Source organism: Sarcophilus harrisii, chromosome 4, assembly GCF_902635505.1.
Source record: "Sarcophilus harrisii chromosome 4, mSarHar1.11, whole genome shotgun sequence".
In the NCBI taxonomy this organism is placed as follows: Eukaryota; Metazoa; Chordata; class Mammalia; order Dasyuromorphia; family Dasyuridae; genus Sarcophilus; species Sarcophilus harrisii.
The window spans coordinates 28,138,271-28,163,983 of record NC_045429.1 but is presented as its reverse complement, the minus strand read 5'-3'; the positions used below and the strand labels follow the sequence as shown (position 1 = coordinate 28,163,983).

Below are 25,713 nucleotides of genomic sequence, written 5' to 3'. Positions count from 1 at the left end.
CTCCTTTCTCCCATCCATCCCTTGCATCAGTATCATTCACACACAGAGAAATTTTAGAAAAGACTTGAAGCTAGGCCAACACAAGGAATCTAGCCCCAGTCTCAACCATCCCACCTAAATACACATTCTGAAATACCCAGAGGTAACACCAGAGATGAGAGCCATACAAGCCCAGAATCTTGTAAAAATCTCCCTCATACCAAAGCTCACAGAAATGTGTATATTTATTCAAGCCCAAGCAGGCACTTGCATGTGCTCAGGCTTCTTGTATATTCACAAACATGTGTGTGCAACCCACAGGGTGGATCAGGGAGCAGCAGACATTTAGGATCTCTATTTCTGGTACATGGAGAACCTTGCCAACCAAAGAGTAAGACAATAGTTCCTGAAAATGAGCACGCCCTCATGTCTTCCACCAAAGTCTTCTCACATATTCTCTCCAGGCAACTCTCCTTTCTGCTGCTGAGGTCAGAGCTCTGGTGCATCATTCTCACTCCCAGGCAATATAAAAGCCTACAGGAAGAAGAGAAGGAAGAAAAGAAGGAAGAAAGAAAAGAAAGAAGGAAGGGAGAAAGGATGAATGGTAGGAGAGAAGGAAGAAAGGAAGGAATGAGAGGGGAAAGGAGAGAAGGATAGGAAGGGAAGGAAGGAGGGAAGAAAAAGGAAGAAAGGAGGTAAAGAGGGAGAGAAGGAAGAAGGAAAGGAAGGAAAAAGGAAAAGAAGAATTGAAGGGAGGAAGGAAGAGAAGGAGGAAAGAAGAAAGGAATCAAGTAGAGAAAGAGGGAAAGAAGAGAGAAGGAAAGGAAGGAAGGAAGGAAAGAAGGGAGGGAAGAAGGAAGGGATGAAGAAAACATGTTTTTATTAAGCATGCACTATATGCCAAGGATTGTGTTAGGTGCTGAGGATATAATACAAGCAAAAAAGAAAGACAGTTCCTGCACTCAGGAAATTTACATTTTAATAGGGAAAGACAACATGTAAAAGGAGGCTGAAAAATGGGGGAAGGGGAGGAGGAGGGAGGGGGAGAAGGGGGAGATAAAGGTATTTGACAGGGAACATGATTTCAAAGTCTGGAAAGTGAGGAAGAGGAAGGGAATGAAGGCTCGGCAGCCTGTGTCCTTTCACAAAGTGAACATTTCAGAAGAAACTAACCATTGAGAGAACAGAGTAAGCTTGATGGAGAAATATTCCACAATGAGAAGGCCACAGGGGAGATTGGATAAGGAAGTCCTAGGTGCTAAGGAAAATTCTGGGATAATTTAGCAGTAATGACACAGTTTTGAAGTTTGGAAAGTTAAGAGCTGTGAGGGATTTTTGAGGGTTTCCAGCCAACCCACCCATTTAGCAATCTTTGTTTTGTTTCTTCAGAGAAAATAATCCAGACTCTGCTTAAACATGTCTGGGAAGAGAGGTATTGCCTACAATTTAGCACTCTGCTCTCTAGGAATTTCCCCTCCTGATCCCGTCAGGCAACTGTCTGACAGAAGAAAGAGAAAGGAAAATATTTCTAGACATACATAGTTATCTCCCAGGGATTTGGGGATTCCTGATCCATGATTATAATTTGTTTTCCTGGAGCAGATCAAGTGATTCAGAGGAGAAAGTGGCAACTCCAACAAGGAGAACTGGAGACCATCTCCAAAAAGAGACACTTGGATTTCTTGGATGTTCTCCTCTGTGCCAAGGTGAGCATTATGGGATCTTGGGGCTCCTCCCATGGGAGAAGGGTTGAGTGCAGAACTTGTCCCTGCCCTATTAATTTAAGCATGAATATTTATCATTAGTGTTTATTTTAAACATCTCAGAACTGGAAAGAATCCAGAGAGTGTCTACTCTACACTCATTCTAATGCATAAACTTCCTCTACAGCAAGACTTTAAAAAAATTTAAATCAAATCATTTTAGGTTATAAACATGCATTCATTTTTTTATATATTTCCACACAAGTCATGTTGAGAGAAAAATCAGAATAAAAAAAGAAAAACCATGAGAAAAAAATAGAAGAAAAAAAAAGGTGAAAATAGTATGTGCTGACCCACATTCAGTCTCCGTAGTGCTTTCTCTCGATGTAGATGGCATTTTCTATCCAATGTTTATTGGGATTGCCTTGGATCACTGATACTGAGAAGAACCAAGTCTGTCATAGTTGATCATCATACAGTTTTGTTGTTAAACAAGATTTCTTAACCTGGAGTCTTAACGTTTTTGGGGAAAAAAATTACATCTTTATTTTCACTCATGTTTGGTTTCCTTTAGAATCTCTATGCTTTATTTTGTGCATTCTGGGAAGGGATCCATAGGCTTTAGCAGACTACCAAAGGGATCCATAACACATGAAAGATTAAAGATCCTTACTCTCCAGTTTCTCTGACAAGTTGTGATTTCATTCTTTGCTCTGAAGACCACTTGACAGGAAGCCTCTCCTCAGGCTGCCCATTCCTTTGTTTGACAGTTCTCATTTTTAGGTGTTTTATCCTTCCCTCAAGTCAAAATATTTCTCAGTGACCCCATCCATTGGTTCTTATTTGGGCTCCGGTGACTAAACAGAGCAATTTATATTCTCCTATATGGTGACCTTTCAAATATTAGAAGAGGGCAACTATCTCTCCCACCCTTAGTCTTCTCCAGGGTAAACATTCTTAGCTTCTTTAAGCAGTCCTTATATGGTGGAGTTTCAAGTTCTACTCACTCTCCTTGGTTGCCCTTCTTGGGGTTTTCTCTTTGATTCCTGTAAGTGATCACCATACTCTAGATGGAGTTTTTTGAAATATTTTGTCTGCATGTTAGACTTCCATAGATGTCCATAAACTAGATATACCCATTTAATCTGATTAGGTAGAAGGCTTCCAAATATGGCTAACAAGAAGGACTTTTCTTCACTCAGACAGAGAGCGGGGACAGCTTGTCGGATGAGGAGCTGAGGGCTGAGGTGGATACATTCATGTTTGAGGGCCACGACACCACTGCCAGTGGCATTTCCTGGGTCCTGTATGCCCTGGCCACACATCCTGAGCATCAGCAAAAATGCCGGGAAGAGATAAGGAGAGTCCTGGGGAATGGGGCCTCCATCACCTGGTAAGTACTCAGGAGAGAGAAGGAAAGAGGTTCTCTCTTATAGAGCATCCCCTATCCTCTTACTGGTTTCATGCAAAAAAAAAAAAAAAAAGCTTGATTTTTGTGGGACAGGACAAAAACTTGGTACGTTGGGTTCTGCTGACTTTTAAGATGATTGGAATCCTGCCTGCTCCTCTCTGTATTTCCTTGATTCTCTTTTGGAATGAATCAATCAGTCAGTTAACTTTCATTTATTATCCACTTCTTATGTGTCAGGTGTTATGCTCTAGGTATTATGTATACAAAAGCTTTTGTAACAGTCCCTGACCTCAAGGAGCTTACATTATAAGTAACAAAAAAAAAGAGTATCTGGGGATATGGTCTCTCCACTCACATAGCTACCACCCACTCTGGTTCAGACCCTTTCATCTCTGTCCTGGACTACTGCAATGGCTTTCTAATTGATCCTAATATCTCAAGTCTTAGTCTATCAAAATGATATTTCTGAAGCACAATTAGAACCATGTTATCCCCTCCCCCTGTTCAATAAATTCTAGCAGTAATAGGGAACTACTATTACCTTCATGAGCAAATATAATATTCTCTGGTATTTCAATCTTTTACAATTTCACCCTCTCTATCTTTACAGGTTTTTATCTCTTAATCTCCTCCACACAGTCTATGATTCAGCTACACTGTAGGGAATTATAATAAATGAGGAGGCAGATTCTGAGGTATACCATTTATTAGTAAGATAAACATAACAAACTGGGTCAAAGGACTCTCAGAAGTCACAAAGACCCCGAATATAGATTTTGCACAGATTTTTACACCTTCAAAGACAAAAGACACAGGATACAAAGCACAATATAGAATTTGGTAGTCTGATTTCTTATTGGAGGAAAGATTAGGGACTTTCCAAGTTTAGAGGAGGAGAGCAAGTGAATAGAATTTCCCCAAATGTTTGCAGGAAAACAACAAAATGAAGGCTATTCACAAAAGGGAAGCAGTTCACAAAAATTTTCATAATTCTTTCATTTGATCCTCAGGGCTATGGATCAATGTGTATAAGTCAAATTTATAAGGTTTTTTATGTCATTATCAGCATTATGCACCAAGAAAAGAATACTGGGAAGGACCATTGCAAATAATTTAGAACAACAGCTAATATAAAGCCTGAATATAATAATAATGTATAAAATAAAGACAGTCCACTTTCCTATGATGATTAATATAGAATTCTCCTACAACCAAGTGAATTAAGCAATCCCCTGCGTCCCAAATAAAAGTCACTGCCACAAATAATGAATTGTTTGGGGGCTACTAATCCCCAAGGAACTTGAGAGGGAGGATATTTAATTCTTCCAAAGTTCCAATTATTCTTATAGTATGAATTTATACAGAAGTTTGCATCATACTTAGTCGGCCAAAAAAAAATGCAATAACACTTTTTTGTCTCTAATTTCATTAAGGAGGAAAGTTTCAGCATAAATAAGAGAGTCTCCTTGGGTAATATCAGGAAAAGTAAAAGGCAGTCTAAATATCTTCAAATCTCATACATCTTCAGGATCATTAGGATCTAACTTCTTGGTGACATAGAAATGAACACTTAGAAGGGGAGCACTAAATATAAACAACAGTCCTAAATATAATGGCATCAAGGGTTCCATTAAATTTGAAAATAACTTGTTATAAAGTTGGGACAGTTATATTGGTCTTGACATACAAATAATTTCCTACAAATACTATGGGGAAGGGAGTAAAAATCCCTCTCAAAGATATTTTAGGATGTTCAGAATCAGTGGGCGGGAGAAAATTTCACTTTCATCAATAGTGAATACAATCCATCAGTCAGGATATGATGACAAACCTAGCAATTAGTTCCTAATTGCTCCAAGATGATACAAAGCACTTTCTACATCACCACGGAATTTACTAATAGCATTGTCTTTTCCAGTCCTCTTAGGAGAAGTGGATTTGAAAAGAATAACCAGAATTAAGCAACAACAAGGATATGAGTAAGATACACACTAAGTATGACTGTGAGGCAAAAAGCAAACAATATTGTAAAAAATGTCCATTTTCCCATCCTAAAGAACCAAATCGAAGTTGTTGACTAGCCATTGACATTGAAATTGGAAATGGCATTAAAGAAAAAAATATGGAAAGAGCAGCCAAACTAGGTCAAGCATCCATCTACCCACATCCATCCATTCACCCATGCCAGATGTAATGCAATTTGGAGATATTAAGACATTGATTAAAATAGCTGAACAAGGAAATTAAACCGTGGGAAAAAATTACAGACATTATTAAGAGAGGGAAAGGCAATTAAGCAACTATTGATAATTTCTACTCCATTTGTTTCCTTTCCCGTTCCTACAAAATACATCAGTAATATATAATAATGATTTCTACCAATATCAGAGTATTCCTGAAGAAGATATAACAAGGGAAAAGTTAGGCTTCCACATATAATATTCTAAAATACATAGCATATTTATAATCACATAATCGGCTGAAAGCTGTGGATGGAGGATGTTTTCACTGGTTTTTTTTTGTTGTGATGGTTTTTGTTGACCATGACAATGCTGTTGGATAAAGTGAATTAGTCATTATGAAAGGTGCAGTTGGTCCTCATCACTTTCTATTCCCTACCTTCCCTAGCCTGTGGATATCTAATTACAACAATTGTTACAATTAGATTGTTGTGATTTTTTTAATCTAAGGGTAATATAATTATCTATCAGGCCCATGTGTTCCACTTTACTGCTTTATGAAGGTTTTTTTTAAAGTTAAGGCTATAATTACAATAGCTCAGAGCCCCCAGTTAGGAAACTTCTTGACATTTAAATAAAATTTTGTCACTGTTTCAATTTAAGTTTCGATTTATCCTAAGTGAATTCATGATCTTTTTAGGTCTGAGGCAAGACTTTTTTATTTTTACTGGAAATATCAAGATTAAAAACATTAATAGAGCAATTTTCAATGATTGCTAATGAAGAGGTAAGGAGAGGGAAAGTTGGAGAAAGTAGCTATTTTCTCAGAACTCCCCTCAGTCCTTAAATAGGTGGGGTCAGCCTGTGGTTTGAATCTTTTGCTCTGAGATGTCTATAAAAGTTGATGGCCCTACAACATCTCTCCTTTTTTCTGCTACAACTCAGCCTTCCTTTTGTTTTCCTCTTGCCTATTATTCTTTCTGCTGCTATCAGGTCTTTCCAGATTAGCTCATCCAATGCTGGGCTAGGCTGGGGAGCTTGACCTTATTGTTGCTACCCTTATCTTCCCTCTACCTCCGTCTCTCTGTCTTCTTCTGTGTCTGTTTCTCTCCTACAGGCTTTGTCTTTCTTTCTTTCTCTCTTTGTCCTACACCAATCTGAGATGTATTCTTTGCATACTTCTTCAGAGATATTTAAAATTAACACTATACAGAAAAACCACACTCCAATTTTGATCCCATAAGAGATTCGCATTTTCTTGAAATTGGAAAAAACTTTCAGGGGTCTTTAGTGACTTATCCCCCTGCCCATCCTACTCCACATGATAGTCCATCTAAGTCTTTCCAGTAGCATTGCTATATCATAGAACTAGGTAGACTAAAACATCACTTTCATAGTTACCTTTAAGAAATTCTCTCCCATCCAAATACATATTTTAAAAAACTTTACAAATTCCCAGAAGAGGTGAAATAAGACAGATAACTTATTATAAAGGAGTTGGTCTTTGAAACCCCAGGATTTAATCATAAAATATTAAACTAACTATAGAAACTTGAAGTTCCTTGAATAAATTAGAATGGGGACCATAGTTTGAACTCATCATTCTTGATCATGGTGCTGGGTGACCTTTAAAAGCTTAGTTGTTCCAGGGAGGTCTCAGGTTTGAAGAGGACAAAAAATTCTGACAAAAAGCAGAGAAAATACTCAGAGCTAAAAACAGTGAGATTCTAAGAGGCTGTGGAACAGAAGGTCTCAAAAAGAATTTAGAAGGTGGCTTTGATTGCTGTTGTTGTTGTAGGACCCCTTAGGCGCCAATAAAATCTCTGGACAATTTCCCAAACACAATCTAGTCACTGTATCTATTTAATTCTGGGTCTGCCTTGTTGATCACCTGAAGTTTAAGACAATAGCACTGATAGCCAAGCTCTAGTAGGTTCTGCCATGATGGAGGCTGTTCTCTGAAGACCAGTCTCTGTATACACAAAGGCATTCAATGATGTTGAGTTGGCCTCCATGTGATATGTTCTTTGTTGGCCCCTAAGTGATATGTTCTTTGATTATGATAAACCAAGTTCCTTTTAATCATTCTGACCCCAAATCCCATTGCCTAATAAGCTCCATTTCTCAGACTCTCAATGCTCTTAGGCTGCTAGGTGATGAAGTGGGCAGTACTGAACCTGGAGTCAGGAAAACCCAAATTCAAATCCAACTTCAGATACTTACTAGCTGTGTGATTCTGGAAAAGTCACTTAATTTCTGTTTGTCTCAGTTTCCTCAGCTGTAAAATGAGGATAATCATATTTCTCACCTCCCAGGATTGTTGTGACAATCGAATGAGATAATATTTGTAAAGCACTTAGACAGTTCCTAGAATATAGTAGGAGCCATAGAAATGCTTATCCATTTCTCTACCTTCTGTTTGATTTCAGGGACCATCTGGGTCAGCTTCCATATACCACCATGTGCATCAAGGAAGCCCTACGTCTCTATCCTCCTGTGCCATCTATTGGTAGGGATCTTAAAGAAACCATCATCTTTCCAGATGGACGCATCTTAACTGCAGGTATCAAGTCTCCTCTTTTCACTTATACTACATGTTGTGGCATACTTACTGAAAGTTTCAAATCAGAATAGACTGTATCTTATGCCAGACTTTCTATTTTTAAATTCTGTCAGGCAGGGTAACTTTTTCTGCTCCTGAAAAAGGACTACTCATCTCTCTTGTTTTCTCCTCACACTTTTCATACTTGGGTCAGTCATGCTCTTCCCTGTTTATTCTATACTTCAAAAGGAATCTCAAAATCAAAGGGAATTCCCAGATAGATCAATGTACTGTATAGGGCCCAAACTCCTATCCTTCCTTCCTAACTCACTAGCCAACAGCACTTAGTCTCTTCCTTTCCAACAAAAGTAGAGAAAAAAAAGAGAATGTGGAATTTAAGGAAATGCTAATTATAAAAATGACTGAAAGTTGAAATCTCAGAATTAGAAGTAACTATAAAAATTGTCTTATTGAATCTCCCTACTTTTTGGGAAGAGAAACCAAGATTTAGAGAGGGAAAGGGAATTATCCAAGCCATTTGTCCATGTCACAAACATCACAATTATGCCCTCCATCCTTCTTAGCCCTTTATGCTCCTTCTTTTCTGATTCAGAGTTTATATTTCATGGCAGAGAAAATAGAAGTGAAATAAGAATTGAGCAATTCTGTCTTAGCTATCCCTGGACACCTTCTTTTCTTCAACAGAAAAAGCTTTTAGGATGGGGGAGGGACTTGGATCTCCCCCTTCTCCAATTCTCCCATCTCCTGACAGCCCATTCCTTAGGACTCCTTCTGAAAGCTTCAAATGGGATGGTGAGATGTTGGACACGACTGAAAGTGACCGAACAACAAAAATGCTGGATGGGGCCAATTGACTTGCATGTTTAATAAGTCTCAAGGAAGTGCTTAACAGCCCTGGAAAGGGAAGGGAAAAGTTGGCAAACTTTGCCTTTGATTCCTGCTACTTGCTGCCATTCCTGAAAAAGTCACTATTTCCCTTACATTTCTTTTTTCTTTTTCTTTCTCTAGGAAATTCAGTTTCACTGAACATATATACTCTTCACCATAACTCCAGGGTGTGGCCAGATCCAGAAGTATGTTGGCCACCTAAAGATGGGGCTCAGGGGAGATGACATGTTGTGTGTGGACTTTTTAGGGAGCTGGAGAAGCACCCTGTAAAGCTTGAGAGATGGGTGCCCCTCTGGTACTGTTAGTCCTGGAATCCTGCCTCTGTTGGCTGCTATCCTAGGAGCTGGCTGGTTTAATATAGCATGAGTCAGTATGGGAAATATATGGGGGGATTATTGCATGGGAGTGGGGTACAGCCCCCCCCTACACCTTCCCTGATATAGATCCTCTCTTGCAGGTATTTGATCCTCTCCGATTCTCCCCTGAGAATGTGATGCTCCAGCATTCCCATGCCTACCTGCCCTTCTCTGCAGGATCCAGGTAAGCCAGCTTGACCAGTATGAGTCTCCTGAATAAGCATGTTGAATGAAGAAATGAATAATGAATAAATGTATGAAGCAAATTAATGAATGAAATAATGAATCAATGTCCTTTAGAATCAGACTTAGAAAGTAGAAGTAAGTGTACGTCACTTTCCAGGTTTTCAATGGAAGAGAAAGTAACAAGGGAAACTACATCAAGTCCTGTAAAGGCTCTGAGGTTTTTTTCAGTACCTATAGTTCTGTTTATCTTCTGTTTATCTCAGTTTTCTCAACTGTAAAGTGGAAATAATATTAGCATCTACCTCCTAGGGCTGTTGTGAAGATCAAAAGAGATACAATTTAAAAAACACTTGGCACAGTGTCCAGTACATAGTAGGTACTTAATAAAGGCTTGTTCCCTTCATACCAGTTTGTTGTGCGGTTGTCATGGATAAGAAGTAAGTTTTATCCAGTTCTCTTAGTCAAGGGATGTACTGGCTATGAGCCCTTGCATCCTTCCATCCTTTGAGACTCCAAAAGCCAAAGCAGTAGGTTTGTGTTCTTCCTCCCTTTCCTCCAGTTAATATTACAGCTAGGATCTAAGTAAAGTGCATCATTTCTGCTGGAGGGCTCGAATGGTTTTGTTAACTCCTTTGAGATTTTTGTTCTAGTTTTAGTGTTCCTCACACCCGCAGTAGGGTATAATTTCAGCTCAACTGCCAAAGTTAGCATTTCTTTAAGTAGCTTCTTCTCAATGTCTACCATGGTCAGAGTGGATGCTGAGGGGAAATTGTACTCTCCCACACATATTAGCTTTTCTTCACCACAGATACTTATTATATCTGGTTGGCTGTGTCTGTGTTTTCCTGATAAAATGATCTGTTGCTGCTAATGTATATAACTAATGTTTTCATTCTTTCTTTTTAGAGTTTAGTTCTAAAGGCTGGCTAGAGCTTAAAGTCTCCGATGGATTTCCTTGAACATACTGAGCCCCAAGTTTCTCAAATCTTAGTGTCATCTTAGATCAGTAAAACAGGTTTCTTGGGACTTTTCTTGACCCATACATCGAAGCACTTCAATAGCCATAGAATAATATGCCTTAGATGGCACCAACAGCTTCCTGGTGCCATATGTGTGATCAGGCACATTTGAGTGTTGTGCTCCATTACTTGCTATTGTTTCAACAGGAGGGAGTCTGCTTGGAAATGAAATGGCATCATGGTGTGTTTCTTGAATCACTTCTCATTGTCTTTTATCAGTCATTGATTGTCATCTATGGACAGCTCAGGGAGCAAAGGCTGAGTTGGTGAAACAAAGCAGAAAGTAGAAAACTTCCTTTCTTGGTGACAGTCCACTTGTTTTGACCCACTTGCTTGTGTCTTATAGAACTTTAATTTTTCACTCAGTCTCACATTACGTAGCTCTGAGACAGAGTAATTACATCCACACTAGTCTTCCTTGGTTAGTGGTGTCTGCTGAGTTCACAGATGACTAGACCTTTATGTCAAGGAGCATCTAACTCAGTGAAGTCAAAATTCAGATCAGAGGATTGCTGTCAGTTCACTCTGGAAACGTTAATTCTAGACATATAGACCTTGAGCTAAGCCAAGAATGTCTGGTGATGTGTGAGGCCCTGTGTCTCATTGAGTTCTTTTACTAAGAACAACTAATTGCTGGCAAACAACACTCCTTTGAGAGAGAGCTGTTCCCATGACCAGCAGGCTGGCAATCATGTGCAGTATGGAAGGCTGGCTTGGACCAATACAGGACCCCTCATGTATGTGTGAGCTGATTGGCCAAATCTTTGAAAGAATGTTCATATTATCTGTCCAGTGGTCTCCAAATGGCAAATTTGGTCTTCCTACTTCTAATTCTCTTCAAACATATATGGATAAGTGTGGTCATCCAGTGGATTAGCAATGGAAGCATAGATCTTAATACATGTGTAGCATTAACTGCCAAATCCTACAAAATTCTTTATTCTTGGAGGCTCTGGGGACATGTCCAGTTCAGAAGTTTTTCCATCTTGTCTGGGTGACTGCTTATGTCTACCTACAGCACTGTGTGACCCACATACCTAATAGAAGAGCTCCCAAATGGGCATCTGTCAACTGATGACTTCCTACTAGCTATTTTTTTGATAAGAGTACTTTTATATCAATCTTTTATGTTCTTCCAATGTCTTAGATAGATAGATAAATGGAGAGAAATAAGACAGAGCATTTATTAAGCACTGACTTTGTGCCAGACACTGTGCTAAGCACTGGGAATACAGATATAAACAAAAAGAAACATAGAATTTGTCGTGAGGAGCTTACATGTATTTTTTTTTATAATTTTTTATTGACAGAACCCATGCCAGGTTAATTTTTTTTACAACATTATCCCTTGCACTCACTTCTGTTCCGATTTTTTCCCCTCTCTCCCTTCCCCCCTCCCCCAGATGGCAAGCAGTCCTATACATGTTAAATATATCACAGTATATCCTAGATTCAATATATGTGTGCAGAACCAAACAGTTCTCTTGTTGCTCAAGGAGAATTGGATTCAGAAGGTAGAAATAACCCGGGAGGAAAAAGAAAAATGCAAAGAGTTTACATTCATTTCCCAGTGTTCTTTCTTTGGGTGTAGCTGCTTCTGTCCATTATTGATCAATTGAGACTGAGTTAGATCTTCTCTTTGTCGAAGAAATCCACTTCCATCAGAATACATCCTCATACAGTATCGTTGTTGATGTAATGATTGAGGAGCTTACATTTGAATGGGGAGAGACTCCACATAAAAGGGAGCTGAGAAGCAGGCTTGGGGTGGGGAAAAATCCTCATGGGGGAGCAAGGTAAGTCGTGGGCTTTAAAAAGAGCATGAATGAGAAATAAGTTAGCATGAGAAGAAGGATGTTGGAGTGGTGGTGAAGTAACCCGGGGAGTGATGGGCTGGTCCTTCTAATGATAATAAGGTCACACACCAGCAATTTGGGAGTGATTCATGTTTAATTACTTTTCAGGCATCATTTCTTTAATAGAAGGAACCTTGAGATGTCATTGGGGACACTCTTAAACTGTCTCCAACTGGACAGTTGAAAGCAATTTTTTTGAATTCCCTCTACCAAAGAATTGGATAGTACCTATTGCTCCCTGGTGGCCATTATTGGTATTGCAAGCTGTGCCAGGAAAGTCATACACATCCTACAAGCATTTATCTATCAATCAATCAACACTGTGCTAGGTATTAGGGATATAGAGACATACAGCCTCTGGGAATGGTTTGGAAGAGAAAGTAAGCACTGGAGAGTCTAAAGCTTCTTGAGTTTAAAGGAAAACAGAGAATCTAAAATGAATTATTAACTCAGGGGTAGATTCAGATCTTTGTGGGAAATGAGGGAAGGAAGAGCTAGGAAAGAGCTGAATTTCCCCAGGGGGTGGCAAAAGTATTAGCAGGTTTTTCTTGGCCTTTACTCTATTAGTCATTTAGGTGTCCCCCAGGGCATCTTGGGCTCAAACCGTACTGTCCATTCTTGTTCTAGAAGCAGCACCAAAATACACTTGTGCTCACCCAAGCCAGAGTTGGCTCTTCCTGCCTTTCATTCATGTCTCTTGCTTGAAATTCCCTTCCCCTTGCTAGGGTTGCCTTACTTCTTGGTTCTTCTGCCCCCAAACCCCATTGAAATCTGAGATTAGAGACACAAAGGGGGAAGACTAGGGAATTTGGCTGACATAATAATAAGTAAAATAAATATCCAAAGAAGGCATTATAGGGAGACTGCACCTTAAAGATAGGAAAGCTTTCTGTGTTTATGTGATGAGATGTAAGAGTGGGAATTAACTAATTTGTTAGTTAACAAAGATAACTAAAAAGGAAGTCATATAACCAGAAAATGGTAGTTTGTTTAATTAATTATAGGGATGGAGTGTGGTACAAGCACAGGACTGGAAGAAATCTGTTTTCAGATTTCCCTTTGATATGTATTTTGCCGTGTGACCATAGGAAAGACATTAAGCCTCTGGGCCTCAATTTATTTATTTATAAAATGGGGAAAATAATAACTGCAGTATTTGTCCCTTGTGGGATTGCCGCGCAAATCGACTAACTTGTAATGTCTGGGCTAGCTTTCTGGAGGTCCTTCGGATGAGCCTTGGTCTCAGCAGGATAGACACCATGAAAATGGTCAGGCATTGACCAATGAGTCTAGAGTCTTTATTCTGGCCCAGTCTTGATCTTGGTGGGGGAGTGCAGGAGGAAGGAGAACTACCAGGAGGATGGTCAAAAATAGAATGTCCCTTCTCTAGTCTTTCTCAGCCCTTAAATACCCAATTACAATTACATCATGACAGCATAATGATTATGTGGGAACTAGAAAATCATCATATCACTGTGCTAAGTACTAAGTATATGTGTACTAAAGAACCATCATCTCATCAATTCCACTGAATTAACACCTTGTTGTAAGTATCTTTGTTTCAAGCATGCTTCTTCACAGTTCTGGCCCTTTACATTAACTCATCATCACTCTGATTCAGTTTTTTCTCAAATTGACACTCACCAGTGTGTTTGGGATAAATCTGGCTCAGAAGCATAAAATTCTGAATACGAACAAAAAGCTTGAAGATGTCAAAACAAGATGTTAACTCTTAGTTTTTAATGTCAACTCTAGTACGGTCTTATGGGTGCTTTGATCGTAACCTGGAGAGTATACTTTTTATGTGAACTAAAAAATAAAGACAATCCTTGTCTATTGAAAGGCAAAATATTAGGGAGGAACCAAAATCAGTCTTATCTTAACTTTTATTCTCATCTTTAGGACTTTGTGATTTCTTTACCCTGAGATACACTGAGTTATTCTTGAACTAAATGCATCCATTATATTAAAATTGTCCTTTATTATACCTCCTGAGTTCTCTTCCCTTTTATCTGCTTGGGAGAATCAGAGACTTGAAACATAGGGTTTGAGTAGGAAGCATTGGTTCTGATTTCTAGTTTCTCCTCTTACTTCTGGATTCTAATTCTGGAATTAGAAACTAGAAATTCATAATTAAATAAGTAAGGGGAGAGACTAATAATCAAAAATGGTATTTTTTTTTAGGGAAGGCCCATGATTCAAGTCTCTGACTCTCCCAAGCAGGTAGAGGGGTCCTAGGAATCCTGGGGGAATAATCAAGGATAGTTTTTACTATCCTTCATTTTACTTCATTTTAAGTGAAAACATATAAATAACATGTAATGTACTTTGCAGTGTTCTCTCCCCCATTGACATATAAGTTCCTTGAGAGTAGGGACTATTTTGCCTTTCCTTATATCCCAAACATTTAGCACAGTACCTGGCACAGAGGAATTTGGCACTTGAGTGACTAAATGTCAGCAATTATTCTTCTTTGATTTCCTGGGAGCAGGTATCAAATTATAGCGATGGGAACTCAGTGTTTCTATTGTAAGAAACAGTTCCGAGCAGGGATTGAGAAGAAGTATCTACTGGGAAAGCCCTGTGGGTATCAGCTTCCAGCCTTTTTTCAAATGTTGAAGCTTCCTGAAATCATCTCATGAAAATATGAAGAAGCCCAAAGATCTTTGCTGGTTTTGTTGTACTGGACCATTTTTACTACTTTTGCTTTCTAGGGAAGAGCAAATTATGGAAAGGTAATGAAGACCTTTCTGTGATAAAATATGGTTGTGGAGGTTTAGAATCCTCCTGGGTGACTTTCCTAATTTGTCTTTGTTGTGTTTTACTGTGTTGGGTGTGACACTGGGGACATCTTGGGTGGACCACACCAAGACCTGCATGAAGTCTTGGATAAAGAAAATAGACTGGTTGTGATAAGTCTTGAGCACAAAGTTAATGTCAGTTGCACAACTGATAACACTTGTTGATCTTTTCTCCTTAGTCATGGACATGCTTGTCTAGGGACAAGAGCCTTGACAGTCAGTTTAAAAATATAGCTGGAATTGTCTATGGGAAGTCTTTTTTTTAAAATTAATTAATTTCTTTTAATACACACTGTTCTAGGAACCATGTTGGGAGAGAAACATCCGTGCAAAAGGGAAAAACAATGGGAGAGGGGGAAAAAACTGAAAAAAGAAGTGAACCTAGCATGTGTTGATTTACCTTCAGACTCAGTTCTTTTTCTGGATGCAGATGGAATTTTCTGTCCAAAGTGTATTGGGATTGCTTTGAATCACTGAACCACTGAGAAGAACCAAGTGTTTCATTGTTGATCATCACTGTGGGAAGTCTTGAATGCCAGGATGGGTGACTGAGATTGAATGAATCTCTGTTAGGTCTTAGGTTAAAGGAACCTAAAACTTTTTTGTCCTCATTTCTCTTCCATCCCTCCAGGAACTGCATTGGACAGAAGTTTGCCATGAATGAAATAAAGGTGGTTCTTGCTCTCACCTTGCTCCTTTTTGAGCTGAAGCCAGACACCATGAAGCCTCCCCTGCCAATTTCAGAGCTGGTTCTAAGGTCCAAAAATGGGATTCACCTGTGGATGAAAAGACTCCATTGATAACTGTCTCAGGGAGAAGAGGGTGAGGGGTCCTCCATTTCTTCAATCATCTCTCTGATTATTTACCTGTAGAACTTTCCCTTGCTTTTGTCTTTCAGTCTCGGCTATAATAAAGTTATCACAGACTAGAATCTAGAGGACTGGGCGTTTATCCCTTTTCCGGGAGATGTGGAAAAGAAAAAGAATAAGGATAGTGAGAGAATGATGGGAGGGAAGAGTAAAAGAAAGAAGAAGGAGAGAAGAAGACGTCAAAATCCACCTGGATGAATGGGTTCCATTTCAGGGATAAACTTTGGGATGGATGTTGAGCTGTCAATGGGGCCACTTGAAATCATGGTTGAATGAACTGAGTGAATTTACCTGCAGAAAAGATTTAATTGAGGGGCATGGGAAACATTTTCAAGTACTTGAAGAGCTGTCCTATAGAAGAGGGATTGGATTTGGTCTTCTTGGCCCTAAAGAACAGAACTGGAACAATGTGTGTGTGTGAATGTGTGTATGGAGTCTGGATTCTACCTTTCTAGACAAATACATTATACCCCTTTAAATACTTTATGTTCCAGTCAAATTAATCCACTTGTTGCTTGTTATATGTGACTTACCACTTCCACACCTTTGTACGGGATGTCCTCAAGCCTTTTCCAAGTCTCAGTTCAGGTATTACTTCCTACATGAAGCTTTTCTCAATCTGCCAGCTGTTTTTCTTCTCCTGTTCCTACCTCGTGTACACTCTGTTTCTCTCCATAGGATGTAACCCCGGAGGGAAGGAGATGTTTTGTCTTTATCTTGGTATCCCCAGCATGGAACACGGAAGCTGGCACAGAGTAGATGCTTAACAAAGGTTTGTTGGACCAGATTCCAAATCCTCTAGGGACCGGCCTACAATTGCAAGAGTGGCCACCACAGGGCAGTAACATGTTAGTCAATCAGTTGACAAGATTTTTTATTTTTTTGTGTTTTAGCACTTGTCAGTTGATCCCTGGGCTAAACTGCAGCCAGCACTAAATAACATCTTAAGGGTTAATTACTCTGTAAGATCAGGGTTGTTCAAAGAAGCAGGCTCCCACTCCCTCCATAACCGAGGTTGAGAATAGGACCATTGACCTCTTACTGACTTTAGTGGGATCTAAGAAGTGCTGCTGTCACAAGGATGTCAAAAATCTGGAAGTCCCCTACATGAACATGTAGTTATTGGGAGAACATGTCAAAAAGATGTAAATTTAAGTTAATCTTGGTGATGATTTCATGTAACTGGAACAAAGTATCACAGACTAGACAATTGATGACTATGTTTCGGTAAACAGATCGTTATTGTTAGTTACTGTTTAATGTTAATGTCTAGCTAGTAAGAACGTAACCATAGAATGTACACTAAGTAACCTAGCGGTCATCTGGTGTCGTAGCAATGCCAGGTTAAAGAGTAGAGACACTGGCTTTCAGATCAATAAATGGATCATTTTGCCGAAGTAACTGCCTGCCGGGTGTCAGACTTTCTTCTTGTCAAGGCCCTTGAGCTAGTATCAGTAAGCACTGTGTATACAAGGAAAGGGAAACTGTCCCAGGACTCAAGGATCTTTTATTTGAAAGGGAATGGACAAATGCAAAAGTCCTAAGTACAGGCCAGAAACTGTAAGTGTTTGGAAGTGAGTGTGTGGAAAAGAATCTTGCTGGAGAGGATAAGGGTTATAAAATAATGCAAAAGCTATAATGGATCTAAGCCTTGAATTCTACTTCCAACACCAACCTCCTCCTTCACAATGCCTTTTGTAGTACATTGTGCAAATGAATTTAAATGAGGAAAGGTTGTGCAAAGTCACCAGCCTCATTTTCTCTTCCAGTCATCTATGTTCAGTGGCCAGGTAGAGATCAGGATGACTGGGATGGCCGTTAGGAAGAGATAATAAGTCATAGCTGGAAGAATCCTCATTGAGGTCAATTCCACATTCTACAAAAAATTCCAACCCAGGTCCTTTGAATTCCCTGTCATGGCATTTCCACCCTGATGTCATTCTCCTCTTCAAGAATAAAGGTCAAACAACCTCTGTGAATAGTACTAGGAACTGCCAACTGGGGCCTGGACTTTGAGCAGTTTCTTCACTTATTAAATGAAGGGAGCAAGCCCTTCTCTTCTCCAGATTAAACACCTTCTGTTCCTTCAACAGAACCTCTTAAGGCACGGACCCAAGGCTATTTCTCATCCATACAACTGCTCAATGTCCTTGTAAAAATGTGGTGCCCAATTTTTGAACCCAGGCTTCCAAAGGAGGCCTGAACCTGGCAAAAAACTGACCCCAGACCTGCTGGTCCTCTGTACCCTCTGCCACACTGTTAGGAGTTGTGACTTTCCCAGACTCGTGGAGCTAGTGCTGCAAAGTGTTTTGGAGGCCAGTAAGAGTCATCTTAGAAACAATAAAGTGGAGGTCCACAGGAGGGAAACAGCTGGACTAAGATTACAAGGTTAGCAAAGTCAGAATTTGAACCCATGTCCTGTTTCCACATCTAACATTCCTCCCACCACTGGGCTGGATCCTTGCACTTGGCCTTTGGTTCTCTAGGCTAGATCCTCCTTGTCCCCTTAACAGCATGATCTCATCCCCCTCTGGTCTCTGCCATTTCCAGACTTTTTTCAGTTCTCCTAGACACTCTAAGCTCTTCCTCCCCTATGGCTTCTCCAGGTCTGATGAGAAGGGTCACTTCTTTTCTTTTCTTAATAACAGCTTTTTATTTTCAAAATACATGCAAAGATAGTTTAAAAAATTCACCCTGGCAAAATGCTATTCCAAGTTTTTCTTCTTTTCTTCCTTCTACCACTCCCCTAGACAACAAGCAATCTAATACATGTTAAACATGTGAAGTTCTTCTATACACATTTCCACAATTATCATGCTGGACAAAAAAATTAAATCAAAAAAGGAAAACTATGAAAAAGAAAAAAAGCAAGCAAACAACAACAAAAAGGTGAAAATACTATATTATGATTCACATTCAGTCCCTACAGTTTTCTTTCTGGATGCAGATGGCTCTCTCCATCACAAGTCCATTGTGACTGGCTTGAATCATAGGAGGGTTACTTTTTGAGGGGGATGAGTGAAGAGATTTCTGGATTCTCAAAGTTGGAAGGAAGCTTTAAGTTTACTTAGACACATCTTCTCAATGTAGGATCCTCAAGGAGTCACCCAGTCTCTGAGGGACATCTGTAGTGTTAGGGAGTTCTTATTGGGAAGATCTAGCCCAGTCCAATGAGCTTGTCAACTAATATGAAGGTCAGGTCCTGGGGAAAAGAGAATCTGCTTCTGGAGAATCATTGGCTCACCAAGGAGTTGTAATTTGAAAGAGGAGCGTATCATCAGGGATGGAGTGGCCTGGGAGAGTACGAAGGGATGGAGGGATTGGAATTCATGGGGAAAAAAGAATAGGTTTAGGGGGAGAAAGGCTTAGAGAAAAGAAGGATAGGAAATTGTCATCAGATCAAGAAGCTTCAATGTTCTCCAACCTGGAACTGAAACATTTGTAGAGCTAGCAAGGTCAAAAGCTGCCCATCCAAAGTATAGCTAAGGCAAGTGGAGGAGTATGTCCCCAGGGTTCTGTAGTTTGGGGAAGTGGGAAGTTAGGATTTTTGAGAGAGCAACAACATATCTGCTGAAATCTTTAGTATAAGGGCAGGATTAGGCTGGAGAGACTTGTGAGCTGCTGTAGAAGTAGGAAGTTTATTTTTTCTGTGAGTCTGAAAGCTGCCTTCATGTTCTTTCTAGGGATGCTGGGTCTCAACTTTGAGAGAAGGAGACAGTCTCTCACATTCTATGGAAGGATTAAAGAAGCTCTAAGTAAGCTTCTGTGGCCTCTGGGAAGAAGGTTCACATTATAGGACAATTATGAGAAGCAAATGTGAAAATATACAGAAGGCTATGAGTGGGATAGGAAGTGCTGTGGGAGGCTTTTGCCTTTCTGTCCCGTGATATAAGATTATTTTGGCCAGGGACTGAGTATTTGTCTAAGGACTGGCTGTTCTGGTAAAAGGAAATTTAATTAAGAACAGAGGTGAAGGTGGGGGAGGGGAAAGGGAAAGAATGACCTAGAATCAATTGCAAAGCAAGATCCATAGAGAACAGCAGACAGAATAAAAGAAAATTAAATGCAGTATTACCATGCTTAATCTATATGAAACAGTGTTTTCTTCATGAAAGGCAACTTTTGGATGTATTTCAGCAAAATTCCTAACCCCTAGAGCTGTCCAAGGAGGAATGGGCTGCTTTGAGAAGGGTGGGCTCCCTCTTCCTGGAAGCTTTCAGGCAGAGGCTGGATGAGCACTTGCTGAGGGTGGTCTAGTGGCGTCCTTTGCGGGGATATAGATGGGCTGAACTGGGTGGTCATTGAAAAGCTTACCACTTCTCAATGCAATTCTCTGGCTAAGTCAGAAGCATTCTACAAAGGCTGGGGTGGGACAGATCTCTAGATTTTGAACGAGATGGTCTTTAGGCTCCAGAAGGGGATGGCTGCTCTTCCAGGAGAAACATTGCAGATTTGACACTCAAGTCAAGCAAGGCTTTTGTCATTTGGTTTAATTTGTGGAGACCCCTAAGTCCCACTTACACAATGAGGAAGCTCAGAAAGCTCAAAAATCTTCAGAGGAGGCTCAGGCAAGTCTGAGCTGATGAAAATTAGTTGAAGGAGTTGGGGATATGTAGTTTGGGGAAGAGAAGATACAGAGAGGGCTTTTGTTCAAACATTTGTCATATAGAGGAAAGATTGGTCTTGCTCTGCTTGAAAATGGAGGCTGAATCAGGAGCAATGGCAGGCTTAAATCCCATTTCTATGTCTCAGTCACCAAGTATTTATTTAATTTTTATTAATTTCATAAATAAAAAATTTATTTTTGACATTAACTTTAAAAAAAATTAGTTCCAACTTCTCTCCTTCCAGAGTCTCTCCCACTTACAGAGAAGGCAAGAATTATGATATCATTTATACATACGAAGTCATGCAAAACACATTTCCACGTTTGCCCAGGTATTTATTTAGCACCTCTTACATGCCAGGCACTATGCTAAATTCTGAGGTACAAAGACAGGCCAAAAAATAGTTCCTCCTCTCAAGGAGCTCTCACAACTAGTTGGGGGAAGACAATGCACCATCAGCTATATGCGAACAAGTACAGATGGGGTTAGAGTGGGTGAATTGCCCCCTGAACAAAGCTCATCAGCCTTGAACAGGAGGAACTTTTTGATCTCTTTAGATCCCAGCAACAGATTGCGTAATGCTGAGAAGACCCACGTTTATCATAGTTGATCACTGCACAATCTTACTTTGCTATGTACAATGTTTTCTTGGTACTCCTTGCTTTGCTCAGCATCAATTCATGTAAATCTTTCCAGGCCTTTCTGAAACCAGCTGGTTCATCATTTTTATAGAATAATAGTATTTCATTATTTTCATACTATAATTTATTCAGCCATTCCCCAGTTGACAGGCTTCTACTCAATTTCCAGTTCCTTGCCACCACAAAAAGAGCTGCTTGAAACATTTTTGCACATGTGAGTTTTTTCCCTCTTTTATGATCTTGGGATATAAACCCAGTAGAGACACTTCTGGATCAAAGGGTTTGCACAGTTTTATAGCCCTTTGGCCATAGTTCCAATTTGCTCTTTACAATGGTTGGATCAGTTCACAGCTCCACCAACAATGCATTAGTGTTCTGGTTTTCCCACAGGAGATGTGAATTTTTGTTCCATGACCTCCTCACCATCCTATGACTTCTCTGTGCAAAACCTCCTCCTGCACTACTTTTCTATTGGCTCCTCAATTAAATGTAAGCTCCTTGAAGGCAGGGCTGCTTTTGCCTTTGAGCTTAGACCTGAGACTTAGACTTAGTACAGAGCTTGACATAGAAAGTTTAATAAATAGTCTTCCTTCCTCCCCCTTAGTAAATTTTTAACAACTCTTTCAACATGGCTTCTTATGAACTTCCAGGATTGGGGATTTTGGTCATCTTGTGAGCTAAGACAGTAACGTACAGTTTTAGGATGGACTTGGGAGACTATGGAAGAAAAAAGACACCAAGATGGGGACGTGGTTTCCTTTGCAGCTGAAGAGCAAGCACACACAAAAAAGCAGTTTTATAACAGCAACGGTACTGAGGATAGTGGAGAGGCTCCTCCCAGGGTCCTGGGGGAAACTGACCAGGGAGGACCAAGGACCCTTATTCATGGATGCCCACCCCTCTAACTGGAGCACTGGTAAGAGCAGATGCTTTGCACAGACGAGGAAAGACCTGCCTGTCCTCATTCTCATTTCTTACTTTACTTTGCCCAACAGGACTGATTCCCACTTCCCAACTCATTCATTTACTAGGTTACAAGGAATCTTTTCTGACTGTGAATTTTTTCTGACTGCTTTGGGTTTTCTTTATCATAAATATTGGACTCAGATCTGAGCATTTCTTTGTGTCCCTTTGTTCTGAAGGTGAGATAACTCTGGAAGTCTTAGCCACAGAAAGACACTCATTGGAGAGTTTTTTTTCTTACCTTTTCCAAACTGGAAATCTCAATCCCTGATCCATTTTTAAAGTATTTTTAAGTTAGAGCCATTTATCAGGTGTTTTCAGTAATTATAAACTTCCTAAAAAAGGAATGTAAAAGGGAATTCATTTCTGTCTTTTCCCCTGTCCTGGAGAGTCCTTGATCATTTCTCTCTCTCTTCCCCTACCATGGAGAGTCCACAGTCTAAGCTGTATCTTTGGTAATCTGGCTTTCTTTCTGGTCTCCCATTGTGCAATCTTTGTAGAAGCAAGGAGCACTTATGGGTTTTGGTCTTGACTTGATCTCAAGACTCCCTCCTCTCCTCTTCTTAGGGTTGGGGGACTTATGTAGAAAGTTTATGAATAGGTCTGGCAAATCCAAGAGAAACTGGGAAAAAGGAAATGCAGAGTCTGGGAGAGAACTTGAGGAACCTTGCTTTTTCTGTGGGGCAGAGGGATCAGGCTTGAAGCACATGCTGGTTTTAATTAATTATAAATTATATATATAATATATATATATTATATATATATTATATTATATATATTATAAATATAAATTAATTATAATTAATTATAAATTAATCCTGAATTTTATCCTTTTTTTGTGACTTCAGATCAGGACACTTGGATGTCTCTAGTGGGTTATCTAATGCTTCACCCAGGGTCTGACACATAGGAAGTACTTAATAAATGTATATTAACTGACTGATTAGGAAATTGGACGTTATGGGATTTGGACACATTCATTTTCTGGTATCCCTTGAGAGTAAAGATTTCATTTTTTGTTTTTATGTTTGTATCCCCAGTGCTTGGCATGAGGGATAATAAATATTCTAATTGATTGATTGACCATAAGCTCAATAGGAGTCAATGGTGTGCTAAAAGGGCATCCTTCCTTGCTCCTCTGTTCTAAAACCCCTCCATTTTCTGAATCCTGACTTCCATGCTCTTAGGTCCCTCACAGCTCTCACATTCCAAGACCCAACTCTGTAATGAAACAATTTCAAGTTCTTTATTCTCAGATCCCTTTCAGATGGGATATTCTCTCTACTATTTTTTTTATTCTATTTTATTTATTTTGTTCTCTAAGAGTCCCTGCCAGCTCTGAAGTTCTAGGTAAACTCCTACCTTCTACAAGAAGCCTTTCTAAGGCCCTTCATACTTTTACCTTCTTTCTGACTGCCTCCAGATTATCCTGTGAATGTTTGTCTGTGAATGTTTTACTTTCTGCTGACCCATTACTCTGAGTTCTTTGAAAGCAGAGGTTGTCCTTTGTCTTTCTTTGTCTCCCCAGGGCTTAGTACGATATCCGTGTATGGTAGGTTCTTGAAAAAATACTTATTTGCTGACTGACTTCGAAAGTAACATTCTCCGACTTTTGCATTCTGAGTATGGGAACATATAAGGACTACTTGACTTTGAAAGCTCAAGAATCTAGAGGGGATTACTTTCTCTTCTCTTCCCTCAGGACAAACTGACCAATGTGAAGATAGATTCAGCCTAACTTTTAAAATGTTTATCCTGGTCTAGGTCATATGCTTTTGATATCTATTGAGTCAGGGGCTAGGGGGAAAGAGGGGTCACTCATGGTTGAAAAGCTACTCTCTGAATGGGTGTTTTTTGGCTTTTTTGAGTCCTAGGGTTAATTTGATTGGTTCCTTTTTATAGTTGTTGGCAAAATGAGGAGATTGTGGTTTTTCCAATCCTCCACACCAACTGTTATCATTAAGGAGGCATATTGGGGTTGTAGGGAATAGAGAGATAAGGTGAAGAACTCACAGGAATGTATGAATTCTTTTTCTGTATTTTATTTTTATTATTTCTATGTCTCTGTGACCTGAATAAATAAATGACCTGTGTGCAAGCCAATATTTACTTAAAACTAGATATATTTATTTAACCAGAAATGATGACATTTATCTTTGTTCAGTGTTCTCAATATTTAGATTATTAAATGTGTCAGCTCAGTAATCTGAAGTCTGAAGGTCTGACTGACGATTCCTCTCAGAATCAGGGAAACAAACCATTCCGTTCTAATCTACCTTTGGCACCAATGTTTAACATTCAATTAGGAGAGAAGGCCCCTATTTCTCAATGCTCCCCAACCTATGATGTAATCCTTTGGACCAAACCTATAAAAACTGTTTATCTTTCCTAAATCTTTAGCCCTTCTACTGCGAGCTTTCTCTCTTTCCCTCTTCACAGTGGAATTGCCAATTCTTATGAGAATTTATTAATAAATAACTTATCTGCTTTCTACTGAGTGATCTCTGAGTAGTCATTTTGAGTAAGGATCTTCTTCATCCCTCACAGGGTTATTGTGCAGATCACAAAGCTGTGATATCACAGATATTATCTATTTCTTTAGAATTGTTCTTGGTTGATTGCTTGGATTGAGAAATGGGAGGTTAACAAAGGTTGACAGGATAATGACTTATGTTGGTCTCTGTTTAACAAGAGACTGAAATGTTTTGCCTATTTTTAAATTAAATCTGTACTAATAGCATTTTCTCAATTACTTTCTTGAATCTTTAACAGTCAACAAAACAATAAATCAAACTCACATTTATAGTATTTGATGGTTTCTGAGGTACAAATGCTCATTTTGAAAACTTAACACTTTGTTCTTGCCAGTAGGTTAAAAACGGACTCCAGCAAACCCTTAGACTAATCTGGGGGTGGGGTTGGAGAGGATTAGGAGACAATAAACTCGACATGAGTCTGTATTGTGATGGGAAAATCCCATAATGCCAATGCTATCTTGGTACTGTGCATTGAGTTACAGGAAGAGTAAGGTGGGTGTAGGTTTCACAGAAGTGACTACAGTCTTCCAAATGTGGTCCATCAAGTAGTATGGCAGTGGGCCTATCTGTTAATTTTAAGATTATCCAAAGAAGAAGATCTAGGGCAGTGAAGGACCTTGAGACTATGACCAGTTGAATCAGTTGAAAGACTTGGAGATATTTATCTTGGTGACAGAATTAGAACAGCAAGGAGTGATGGGAATTTAATGTTCACACTGACTCCATATGACAATTCTGGAGCCAACTCAGTTCTCTCTCCAGAGAAAAGGTCAAGGGGGAGGCTTCTGTTCTATTTAATCTGGTGGTTTGAGTTGCCCTTTCTCACGAGATTGTAATAAATCTCTTTTTGCTTTTTCTTACTCTGGGAGTCTCTGATTGTTTTTGTGGTCTATACTGCCCCACAGTTTGGAGGCTCATTCTAGGATATTTCCTGTTATGGGGGGGGTCTTTTTTGTCCTGAATCCTTGGGCAGGAACCCTCTGTAGAGTTCTCTGGTGGTCTTTGGATATAGCTCAGGAACACCTTCTTTGATCAGGTAAAATCCTGAGACACTTGGAGAAAGTAAAAATGGAAGTAGGCTAGCAAAGATAGAGGATTAATTTGGCCCAGGACATAAGCCAGATGAGAAAAGTTTGCAATCAGTCAAGTAAATT

At 39.5% G+C, this 25,713-nt stretch overlaps 1 protein-coding gene across 2 annotated transcripts in view; it reads left to right on the top strand.

Moving 5' to 3' along the window:
• Positions 1-18,004, top strand: part of LOC100924766 (cytochrome P450 4A11-like) — a 42,409-nt gene extending 24,405 nt beyond the window's left edge. The window contains exons 7-13 of one of the 2 annotated variants that reach the window (XR_002770347.2): positions 1,582-1,685; positions 2,885-3,075; positions 7,703-7,836; positions 8,845-8,909; positions 9,182-9,264; positions 15,574-16,399; positions 16,490-18,004. Coding sequence is in view for 1 of the 2 variants with exons in the window: in XM_003770450.3 (XP_003770498.1) it covers positions 1,582-1,685; positions 2,885-3,075; positions 7,703-7,836; positions 8,845-8,909; positions 9,182-9,264; positions 15,574-15,742 (746 nt within the window). In the remaining variant the exon portion in view is untranslated. Of the gene's footprint in view, positions 1-1,581; positions 1,686-2,884; positions 3,076-7,702; positions 7,837-8,844; positions 8,910-9,181; positions 9,265-15,573 lie in introns of both variants that reach the window. The other variant, XM_003770450.3, reaches the window with a different exon arrangement.
• Positions 18,005-25,713: the final 7,709 nt, after the last annotated feature.